At 42.4% G+C, this 12,602-nt stretch overlaps 1 protein-coding gene and 1 pseudogene across 1 annotated transcript; both read left to right on the plus strand.

Moving 5' to 3' along the window:
• Positions 1-2,986: 2,986 nt before the first annotated feature.
• Positions 2,987-4,361, plus strand: LOC112852626 (olfactory receptor 7G1-like; annotated as a pseudogene).
• Positions 4,362-8,962: 4,601 nt separating this feature from the next.
• Positions 8,963-9,919, plus strand: LOC112852595 (olfactory receptor 7G1-like). Its single transcript, XM_025916111.1, has one exon. The coding sequence runs from the start codon at positions 8,984-8,986 to the stop codon at positions 9,917-9,919; it is 936 nt and encodes a 311-aa protein (XP_025771896.1). The 5' UTR covers positions 8,963-8,983.
• The last annotated feature ends 2,683 nt before the right edge of the window (positions 9,920-12,602 follow it).

The following is a 12,602-nucleotide window of genomic DNA, read 5'->3' on the forward strand; positions in this document are numbered from 1 at the left end:
CAGAGCATGAACGGGGGAGGGGCAGAGAGAGAGGGAGACACAGAATCAGAAACAGGCTCCAGGCTCTGAGGCATCAGCCCAGAGCCTGACGCGGGGCTCGAACTCACGGACCGCGAGATCGTGACCTGGCTGAAGTCGGACGCTTAACCGACTGCGCCACCCAGGCGCCCCAACATTGTGAATATTCTTAATGCCATGGAATTGCACACTTAAAATGGCTGAAATAGTAAATTTTATGCTATACATATTATACTACTACTCCTCCCCCCAAAAAAATCCATTCCAATGTACCAAAGCGTTAAACACAAGAATCAGAGGGATTAAATATTTCAGAAGATGATATAAGAAAATATTTTTATTACCACAGAGAAATGAAGCATTTCTTAAAAGAATGAGCACAATCCAAAAGGTAAAGACTAAGAAATTCAAGCACTTTGGGGCACCTGGGAGGCTCAGTTGGTTAAGCATCCTACTTCGGCTCAGGTCATGATCTCGCGGTTCATGGGTTCGAGCCCTGCGTCGGGCCCTGTGCTGACAGCTCAGAGCCCAAAGCCTGCTTCAGATTCTGTGTCTCCCTCTCTCTCTGCCCCTCCCCGACTCACGCTCTGTCTCTGTCTCTCAAAAATAAATAAACGTTAAAAAAAATGTTTAAAAAGAAATTCAAGCACTTTACAAATGAGCCACTAAAACAAGTGACTCATTAAATGAAAATTCAGAAATGTTCTTTCAATATCACAAGAATAAAAAAGCAGGGAAAATAAACTTCCCCGAAATATTTCCTGATGAGATCTTGCTCACCCTGCCAATATCAATATGATTTTAATAGCACAGACACACCTATTAATATATTCCAGCACAATAAAAAATCAATCCTTTTCTTCCCTCCCCTGGTAACCACATTCTACTTTCTGTCTTTATGAATTTGCCTATTCAAGGTACCTTAAACTAAAATTATACAATATTTGTCCTTTTTTATCTGGCTCATTTCACTAATGTTTTCAGGGTTCATCCGTATTGTAGCACCTGTCAGGATTTCATTCCTTCTTATGGCTGAATTATGTATATATGGTTCACACCTACAATTCTCAGGCTTCCTGATATCATTGATTACATACAGATGCCATTGGTTCCATCTTAAAATTTTTTTTAATGTTTTTTCATTTTTGAGAGACAGAGACAGATTGTGAGCAGGGGAGGGACAGGGAGAGAGGGAGACAGAGAATCTGAAACAGGCTCCAGACTCCAAGCTGTCAGCAGAGAGCCCCATGCGGGGCTTGAACTCACAAACTGTGAGATCATGACCTGAGCCAAAGTGGACCCTTAACCAACTGAGCCACCCAGGTGCCCCCATTGGTTCTATCTTTAAAAAAAGGAACACTGGAACTCAGCCAAGGAGGGCAGGTCCACATTTGCAAGCTCTGTGATATAGATGTGAGCAGAAACAGAGAAATGAGTGGTGAACACCTAGACTCATAAGATCAACCATCTGGAATTCCTCATTTCTGTTGTTTTAGTCTTAAGAGAATTTGCACTGCCTTGGGATCAGAATGACAATATAATTGTTTGGCTAATGAAGAGCTTTGGGTATTGATCCTCCAGAGGCACAGAGACTATAAATTGTTACATCCTCACTCAACAGCCCTGCCCCAGTAAAGACACAGCATACCTGTGTCTCATCCCAGCAATGATCCCGTTTGCCCAGGGGCCTGGTGCTTCGATTGGTCCCTTTCCTCTTCCTATGGATAGAGCTCTGGTCTCTATCATTCAACACCTAGCAGAGTCGACCTGCATTATTCCACAGTGATGTCACCTAGGTAAACCGATGTCCCATAGCGTTTGGAGATGAGGGCATGTATTTTACTACGTTTATCCAGCAGAAACTTTGAGAAGAGTACATACATAAAAGGATTAAAATCAAGATATCTGTTTGCCTCCTTCCTGTCTTCTATCTTGTTGACATGTTCCCTTGTATCTTTCCTCCAATCCCCAAATAGTTATCATTCTGCCAGTCCCCTATTTTCTCTCTATAAGGAAATACTATTTTCCTTCTCAGTAAGAACATGCTCATTTGCAAATACGGTGATTGTTACCAAGAGGTAGCTTGGGCATTTTCCCTCTTTTAATTCCTTATTCTCTTTGCCAGGCTGTGAGGTCTCTGTGGAAGGAGCTGGAGATCCAGATAGACTTAGCAGTCTGATTACCTGTTTCTTGTAATAAAGCTATCAAATGGTTTTGTATTTTATTTTACTTTTATTTATTTTTTTTAACATTTATTCATTTTTGAGAGACAGAGAGGGGCGCCTGGGTGGCTCAGTCGGTTAAGCGTCCGACTTCAGCCAGGTCACGATCTCGCGGTCCGTGAGTTCGAGCCTCGCGTCAGGCTATGGGCTGATGGCTCGGAGCCTGGAGCCTGTTTCCGATTCTGTGTCTCCCTCTCTCTCTGCCCCTCCCCCGTTCATGCTCTGTCTCTCTCTGTCCCAAAAATAAATAAACGTTGAAAAAAAAAAAAAAAAAAGAAAGAAAAAGAGAGACAGAGAAAGAGCATGAGCCAGGAAGGGTCAGAGAGAGAAGGAGACACAGAAACCAAAGCAGGCTTCAGGCTCTGAGTTGTCGGCACAGAGCCCAACGTGGAGCTTGAACTCATGAATTGTGAGATCACGACCTGAGCCAAAGTCAGATGCTTAACCGACTGAGCCACCCAGGTGCCCCCAAATGTTTCAAATGATCAAAACAGGATGAGTAGTGTAATTTTAAAAATGACAATTCCTCAACTCTTTCCAGAATTAACAAATGTTGACTCGTTGCTTTACTAACTTTAAATCTTTCTTCAAAATAACAAAATAATATGCATAAAGAGGGTATCTCTCTCCGTTTAAGTCTTTCCTTTCCCAACATGGTGCTTGCATTTGGTGATACTCCTGCTTGCCCAGGAATCAACATTTCATTGCCTTGTTACCACATCATTTCCATCAGATTCATCAACAATATGGAACTCAGAAATGAAACAAGCATTCTAGAATTTCTTCTCATGGAAGTGACAGAGAATCCAGAACTGCAGTCCCTCATCTTCAGCCTGTTCCTGTCCATGTATCTGGTCACCATCTTGGGAAATCTGCTCATCATCTTGGCTGTTAGCTTGGACTCCCACCTCCACACCCCCATGTACTTCTTCCTCTCCAACCTGTCTTTTGTTGACATCTGTCTCACCTCCACTACCATCCCAAAGATGCTTGTGAACATCGAGACACAGAGCAAATCCATCAGTTACACAGGCTGCCTCACCCAAATCTGCTTTGTCTTGGTTTTTGCAAGTTTGGACAGTTGTATTCTTTCAGTAATGGCCTATGATCGCTATGTGGCCATTTGTCATCCACTGAGGTACAATGTCATTATGAACTCCCATCTCTGTGGCCTTTTCATTCTTCTTTCCCTGTTTATTAGCATCGTGGATGCCCTGGCGCACAGTCTGGGGGTGGTGCAGCTGACCTTCTGTGCAGACCTTGATATCCCTCTCTTCTTCTGTGAAGTTGTTCAGGTCATCAAGCTCGCCTGTTCTGACACCCTCATCAATAACATCCTGATATATTTTGCAACTAGTATATTTGGGGGTATCCTTCTGTGTGGAATCATTTTCTCTTATACTCAGATAGTGTCCTCTGTTTTGAGGATGCCACCAGCAGGTGGAAAGTATAAAGTACGTGTGGGTCTCACCTCTCAGTTGTCTTTGTTCTATGGGACAGGTTTTGGAGTCTACATTAGTTCTGCCCTTGCTGACTCTTCCAGAAATGCTGCAATGCTTTCAATGATGTACACTGTTGTCCCTCAAATGATGAACCCTTTCATCTACAACCTGAGGAACAGGGCGTGAAGGGAGCCTTGAGGAAACTGATAAGTAGAACTTCTCTTCTGTGACTGTGTTATCTGCGTGGACTGGGGTTTCTAGAATGAGTCAAGGTGACAGAAATATTGGGTGAGCCAGAATGCCTGATTCTTGCATCCCCAAGTTCTTCTAAAATGACTATAGAACACGATGGGTAGTTTCATCTTAACTTTGGGTTGAAACTTTATTTGTTCTTTGTACAATTCTGTGATGTTTCAAGAATGAGTTCCATTGTCAAACTCAGTTTCTTTGGTCAGGTCCATAAAGCTGAACCCAAGGTAGGGCATTTAGTGATTTTGTTTGAACACTCAAAGAAAAGAAGTTGGATGGATCATGGAGAGGATCCAAATAAGTCTGTTGTCATAGAGACAAAATTCTGCCAATTCCATAGATTATTATGCTTTTTGAACTGCGCCTCGAAAGTAAGCCTGCTGTGAAACACAGGAGGAGCTGATCTTTTATACCTAATTTGGCAATTGCCTGAGTGATCACTGGTAAACTGTATCTGTGCAAAGACACTATCAGCATCTGTTACTACACTCAATTTCATCATCTGTAAAATTGCTATTATCTGATTATCTCAGTGGCTTGAGATGATAGTGAAATGATTTATCTTAATTAGTAAACAAAACAAAACCCTTTGTTCCTGCTAAAAGAAAGTAACTGTGCCTCTAAAAGACACAAGCAATAAAGAATGTTATATATATATTTTTAAGTTTTTATTTTAATTCCAGTTAGTTAACATATAGGGTTATATTAGTTTCAGGTGTATAATATAGTGATTCAACACTTCCATACATTACCTGGTGCTCATCATGAGAAGTGTCCTCTTTTTTTTTTTTTTTAAATTTTTTTTTCAACGTTTATTTATTTTGGGGACAGAGAGAGACAGAGCATGAACGGGGGAGGGGCAGAGAGAGAGGGAGACACAGAATCGGAAACAGGCTCCAGGCTCCGAGCCATCAGCCCAGAGCCTGACGCGGGGCTCGAACTCACGGAGCGCGAGATCGTGACCTGGCTGAAGTCGGACGCTTAACCGACTGCGCCACCCAGGCGCCCCGAGAAGTGTCCTCTTAACCCCATCACTCATTTCACCCATCCTCGCCCCCCCACCTCCCCTCTGGTAATCATCAGTTTGTTCTCTATAGTTAATCTATTTCTTAGTTTGCCTCTCTCTCTTTTTTTCCCTTTGCTTGTTTTGTTTCTTCAATTTCACATATGAGTGAAATCATATTTATCTTTCTCTGACTGAGTTATGTCACTTAGCATAATATTCAAGTGCTCTGAATGGCAAGATTTCATTCCTCTGAAGCAGGCTCCAGGCTCCAGGCTCTGAGCTGTAAGCACAGAGCCTAATGTGGAGCTCGAACCCATGAACTGCAAGATCATGACCTGAGCCAAAGTCGAAATTGTGAATCTTGCCATTCATGGAGCCCTTGAATATATGATATGATATGATATGATATGATATAAAAAATATAATATAATATATATAATATACCATGTCTTTATCCATTAGTCTATCAATGGACACTTAGGCTGTTTCCATAATTTGGCTATTGCAAATAATGCTGCAATAAACATCAGGGTGCATGCATGTATCTCTTTAAATTAGTGTTTTTGTATTTTTTCGGTAAATATCCCGTAGCACAATTACTGGATCATGGGGTAGTTCTATTCTTAACTTTTTGAGGAACCTTCATACTGTTATCCACAGTGGCTGTACCAGTTTGCATTCCCACCAACAGTGCATGACGGTTTCTTTTTCTCCACATCCGTGTCAATGCCTATGGTTTCTTGTGTTATTGATTTTAGCCAAGGAATGTTATATTATTTTTTTTTAATGTTTATTTTTGAGAGAGAGAGACTGAGCATAAGTGGGGGAGGGGCAGAGAGAGGGAGACACAGAATCCGAAGCAGGCTCTAGGCTCTGAGCTGTCAGCACAGGGCCCGACACAGGGCTCGAACCCACAAATGGTGAGATCATGACCTGAGCCGAAGTTGGACACTTAACTGACTGAGCCACCCAGGCGCCCCTGGAACGTTATATGTTCTTAAAATTTTTTTTTAATGTTTATTTATTTTTGAGAGAGACAGAGACAGAATGCGAGTGGGTTACACTCTGTGTCAGAGACACAGAATCCAAAGCAGGCTTCAGGCTCTGAGCTGTCAGCACAGAGCCCAATGCAGGGCTTCAACTCACAAGCTGTGAGATCATGACCTGAGCCGAAATCGGATGCTCAACTGACTGAGCCACCCAGGCGCCCCAGAAATGTTATATATTCTTGATAACTACTTAAGAGGTAGGGAATATAGAGGAAAAATTATTCATTTTTCCATGTGGTGATTGTGTCTAAGGCTTGTTTCCATCCCGGACACTGATGGCTGCAACAGATACAGGCATCTTATCCAGATACGATGCCCGAAGACAGACATCTGTCGAACTCTGGCTCTAGTGTTACTTGACATTGCCTGGAATCATCCTGAATATATCCCCTTTAATCTATTCCCTGAGAATAGGATTGTATGCCATCCACTTAATGTAACCTTGGTGTGGCAAAAATAATTACTGATTGTATGAAATGTAACTCCTGCTGATGAGTCTACCCTCAAAAGCATTGTAAACACTTAGGACAACACATGACGTGTAGCAAGTACTCCACAAGATTTAACTGTTATCATTGTGTTCCATATTTTACATGGCTTAATATAGCCTATATATTCTTAAGTCTTGTCTTCTCACATATTTTTACCGCTGGCTTTAGCAATTTGCTTCATTTTGTTATAGTTATTGTGTTTTTTTTTAATGTTTTTTAAATTTATTTTTGAGACAGAGAGAGACAGAGCATGAGCAGGGGAGGGGCAGAGAGAGAGGGAGACACAGAATCCAAAGCAGCCTCCAGGCTCCGAGCTGTCAGCACAGAGCCCAACGTGGGGCTTGAACTCACAGACCGCGAGATCATGACCTGAGCTGAAGTCGGATGCTTAACCGACCAAGCCACCCAGGCGCCCCTATAGTTATTGTTTTTTAATGTTTATTTATTTTTGAGAGAGAGAGAGAGAGAGAGAGAGAGAGAGAATGAATGAATGAATGAATGAATCTGAAGCAGGCTCCAGACTTTGAGCTGTCAGCACAGAGCCTGATGTGGGGTTCGAACCCACGAACCATGAGATCATGACCTGAGCCAAAGTCGGACACTTAACCGACCAAGCCACTCAGGCACCCCTCTTTAATTTCTTTCATAAGTATTCTATAGTTTTCAGAGTACAGATCTTTAACCTCTTTGGTTAGCATCATTCTTAGGTATCTTACTGTTTTTGGTTTTCAATGTATTATTTATATCAATATATACGAACTATACTTTCACAACTAAAATTGGTATCAGACTTACTGATGTCATTCTTTGGATAGAGATCCCTTCATTAATAGCTAAAAAAAAAAAAAAAAGCAGACTGCATTTCAATTAGTGAAGGATGGTGTACCTATATTTGCAAAGGATTGAAATGGAGATGAACAGACCCAGATGGACATGGTGTACGCCTGGTCTTATGGGGTCAAGAAGGCACCGTCTGTAATTCCACCGTTCTAGAGTCTTGGTCTTTAAGGATTTACACTGCCCTGGGATCTCTGTGACAATAAAATTTCTTGGTTAATGAGGAGCTTTGGAAATTAAACCTCCAGGGATACAGAGACTGCAATCTGCCTGTGCCCACCTCGTTCAACAATTCCTCCCGTGAAAAGTAGTAGCATAGCTGAGTCTCCTCCCATAGATGATCTGTCTTGTTAGGAGCTTGGGTCTCCCTCAATCCCTCTGCCCTTCCTGAGGGCAGATCTTCCATATGGTACATCAGAGATGGCAGTCATCCTTCCACTATGATGCCAACCAGGTAACCTAACACCCCTTACTCAATGTTTAGAAATGAGGGCAGGTGTTTGACTACAGGTTCATCCAGGGGAAGCTGTGAAGAGAGCACACACACCACATGATTGAAACCAACTCACCCAGGGTCCTCCCGTTTGTCCGTTGTCTTCTTCACGTGTTTCCTCATGCTTTTTATTAATGCTCCATTTACTAATATCATACTCACTCTCGAGTGTGGCCAGGACCATTTCTTCCTGAACAGAAATCTGTCTTTCAAAAAACATGATGACTGTTATAAAATTTTCTGACATTTACTTGCAGTTTAGAAGTGGTAAGAGGGCAGGAAGTTTGGAAAAGTTCACCTTGACATATGTATGTATTATCTCAGTTGCCTGCCTATGACATCTCTGGGGATCCAGACAGACTCTTAAGCTGCCTCACCAGTTTGTTTCTTTTTATAAAATCACCAAATGTTTTAATAAACAGAGCATCATAAACAATGTAGTTGTAAAAAATGACTACCTAGTCACCCTTTCCAGATTTAACAATTGTTGATGCTCTACTCTATCAGCTTCAGTCTTTTTCATTTTTTTTTTTAAATTTTTTTTTTTAACATTTATTCATTTTTGAGACAGAGAGAGACAGAGCATGAACGGGGGAAGGTCAGAGAGAGAGGGAGACCAGAATCCGAAACAGGCTCCAGGCTCTGAGCTGGCAGCACAGAGCCCGATGCGGGGCTCGAACTCACAGACCGCGAGATCATGACCTGAGCGGAAGTCGGACGTCCAACCGACTGAGCCACCCAGGCGCCCCTCTTTTTCATTTTTATTTTTTTTTTATTTTTAAAAATTTTTTTTTCCACGTTTTTATTTATTTTTGGGACAGAGAGAGACAGAGCATGAACGGGGGAGGGGCAGAGAGAGAGGGAGACACAGAATCGGAAACAGGCTCCAGGCTCTGAGCCATCAGCCCAGAGCCTGACGCGGGGCTCGAACTCACGGACCCCGAGATCGTGACCTGGCTGAAGTCGGACGCTTAACCGACTGCGCCACCCAGGCGCCCCTCTTTTTCATTTTTAAAGAAACAGAATAATCCACATACAGAAGGCACCCGTATCTTACTCCTCTCTATAAGTCTCCATCCCATCCCAAGATGGTTTTTGCCTCCAGTGATGCTCCTCCTGCCAGTCTCGGAAACACACATTTGATTAAATCTCTTTTCCATCAGATTAATCACCAATATGGAATCTAGAAATGACACACATGTTTCAGATTTCCTTCTCATGAAAGTGACAGAGGATCCAGAACTGCAGTCCCTCCTATTCAGCCTGTTCCTGTCCATGTACCTGGTCACCATCCTGGGAAACCTGCTCATCATCCTGGCTGTCACCTCGGACTCCCACCTCCACACGCCCATGTACTTCTTCCTCTCCAACCTGTCCTTTACTGACATCTGTTTAAGCACAACCACGATCCCAAAGATGCTGGTGAACATCCAGGCACAGAGTCAGAGCATCACTTATGCAGGATGCCTCACCCAGATCTACTTTGTTCTAGTTTTTGCAAGTTTAGAAAGTAGTCTCCTTGCAGTAATGGCCTATGACCGCTATGTGGCCATTTGTCATCCACTAAGGTACACAGTCATCATGAAGCCCTGCCTCTGTAGTCTGCTGATTCTACTCCCCCTGTTCATTATCATCGTGGATGCCCTGGTGCACAGTCTGATGGTGTTGCAGCTGACCTTCTGCACAGACGTCGAAATCCCTCTCTTCTTCTGTGAGGTTGTTCAGGTGATCAAGCTCGCCTGTTCTGACACCCTCATCAATAACATCCTGATATATTTTGCAACTAGCGTATTTGGTGGTATTCCTTTATGTGGAATCATTTTCTCTTACACTCAGATAGTGTCCTCTGTTTTGAGGATGCCATCCGTGGGCAGAAAGTATAAAGCGTTTTCTACGTGTGGGTCTCACCTGTCAGTTGTGTCTTTGTTCTATGGGACAGGTTTGGGGGTGTACATTAGTTCTGCTTTTACTAACTCTTCCAGAAACACTGCAGTGCTTTCAATGATGTACACTGTTGTCCCTCAAATGATGAACCCTTTCATCTACAGCCTGAGGAATAGGGACATGAAGGGAGCCTTGAGGAAACTGATAAGTAGAACTTCTCTTCTGTGACTGTGTTATCTGTGTGGACTGGGGTTTCTAGAATGAATCAAAGTGACAGAAATATTGGCTGAGCCAGAATGCCTGATTCTTGCATCACCAACTTCTTCTGAATTGACTAGGTAACATCATGGGCAACTTGATTGTAATTTTGGGTTGAAATTTGATTTGTTCTTTGTATAGCTCTGTTGTATTTCAAAAATAAGTTTTCATTCCTAAACTTGGTGTTTTTGGTAGATTCCTCACAAGCTGTCCCAAGGCAAGGGTTATACTGAAATGTTAAAAGAGAAGTGGGGTTGGGGCGCCTGGGTGGCGCAGTCGGTTAAGCGTCCGACTTCAGCCAGGTCACGATCTCGCGGTCCGTGAGTTCGAGCCCCGCGTCGGGCTCTGGGCTGATGGCTCAGAGCCTGGAGCCTGTTTCCGATTCTGTGTCTCCCTCTCTCTCTGCCCCTCCCCCGTTCATGCTCTGTCTCTCTCTGTCCCAAAAATAAATAAACGTTGAAAAAAAAAAATTAAATCCTATTCTTCCCTGAACGACTTACAGGTAATTACTTTTTTTTTTAGTTTAGTTTTGTTTTGTTTTGTTTTGTTTTTTTTTAGAGTAAGGGAGAGAGGGAGAGAGGGAGGGAGGGAGAAAAATCCCAAGCAGGCTCGACACTCAGAGCAGAGCCCGATGTGGGGCTCGGTTCCAAAACCCTGGGATCATGACCTGAGCTAAAATCAAGAGTGGGCTGCTCAACCAACTGAGCTCCCCAGGCGCCCTGGTAATTACTTTTCATGGTTTATCATGCATTCTTATCCTTCCAGGTTTTAATTAAGTAAATACAAGCAAATATATTCTTGTTTCCACTTTGCCTCCACAAAACATTGTAGTACTATATGCATTTTTCTTTATCTTGCTTTTTTTCCCCCTTAACATAAACTGGAGATTTTCCATTATTACTGCATACTTTGCTCCTTATCATGGTGAATCATATTAAAAACCAAGATCTAGGGGCACCTAGGCGGCTCAGTCAGTTTAAACGTCTGACTTCAGCTCAGGTCATGATCTCACGGTTGGTGAGTTTGAGGCCCCCGTCGGGCTCTGTGCTGACAGCTCAGAGCCTGGAGCCTGTTTCCGATTCTGTGTGTGTCTCTCTCTGCCCTTCCCCCACTCATGCTCTGTCTCTCTGTCAAAAATAAATAAACTTTCGGGGCGCCTGGGTGGCGCAGTCGGTTAAGCGTCCGACTTCAGCGGGGTCACGATCTCGCGGTCCGTGAGTTCGAGCCCGCGTCAGGCTCTGGGCTGATGGCTCGGAGCCTGGAGCCTGTTTCCGATTCTGTGTCTCCCTCTCTCTCTGCCCCTCGCCCGTTCATGCTCTGTCTCTCTCTGTCCCCAAAATAAATAAACGTTGAAAAAAAATTAAAAAAAAAAGAGAAGTGGGAGAAGTTGGATAGGTCAGGAAAAGGATCAAGCAAGCTTGTGTTTTATAGCAGAGATTTGATTCTGCCTAATCTCATGGTTAGGGCCATGTGGATTATACTCCAGAGACAAACCAATTGTGAGACATGGGAGGAGCTGTTCTTTCATACTCCAGTAATTCCTCATACCTTTCACTGGTAAACTGTGTCAGTGCAGGGTAACATCAACATTCACTATACTCAGTTTTATTGTCTACAAAACTGTTATTATGTGATTATCTCAGTGGTTCGAGATTTTGGTTACACCTTTGATCCTGATCAGTGAGGAAGCCATTGTTTCTACTAAGACAAAGTAATGCTGATTGTAAAATGCCAAAATATTAAAGATATTTGTATTTCCCTGATGATGAATGATATTAAGAAATTTTTCATATGTCTGTTAGCCATCTGGATTACTTCTTTGGAAAAATGTCTATTCATCTTCTGCACATTAAACTTTTTTTTAAATTTATTTAAATTCAAGTTAACATACAGCATAGTATTGGTTTTAGGAGTAGAACCTAGTGATTCATCACTTACATGTGTCACCCAGGACTCATCCTAACAGGTGCCCTCCTTAATGCCCATCACCCATTCAGCCCATCCTCCCACCCAGCTCCCCTTCAGCAACCTTCAGTTTGTTCTCTGTATTTAACTTCTCTTATGGTTTGTCTCCCTCTCTGTTTTTATCTTAGTTTTCTTTCCTTTCCCCTATGTTCATCTGTTATGTTTCTTAAATTCCACATACAAGTGAAATCATGATATTTGTCTTTCTCTGACTAACTTATTTCACCTAGCATATTTTTAAATTGGATTATTTTGGGGGGGTGGAGTTTTATAAATTCTTTACATATTTTGCATACTATCTCTTTATCAGATATGTCCTTTGTAAATATCTTCCCCCGTTCCATAGGTTCCCTTTTAGTTTAATTGATTGTTTCCTCCACTGTGCAGAAGCTTTTTATTTTGACAAAGTCCCAATAGTTTATTTTTGCTTCTGTTTCCCTTGTCCAAGGAGACATATCTAGAAAGAAGTTGCTACAGCCAGTGTCAAAGAGGTTGCTGCCTGTGTTTTCCTCTAGAATTTTTATGGTTTCAGGTCTCGTATTCAGGTCTTTAATAATTTTGAATTTATTTTTCTTTATGGTATAAGGAAGTGGTCTAGTTTCATTTTTTTGCACGTTGCCATCCAGTTTTCCCAACACCATTTGTTTTTTCCATTGGATATTCTTTCCTGCTTTGTGAAATATTAATT

This window comes from Puma concolor, chromosome A2, assembly GCF_028749965.1.
Source record: "Puma concolor isolate L17-30 chromosome A2, mPumCon1.1.hap2, whole genome shotgun sequence".
NCBI lineage: Eukaryota > Metazoa > Chordata > Mammalia > Carnivora > Felidae > Puma > Puma concolor.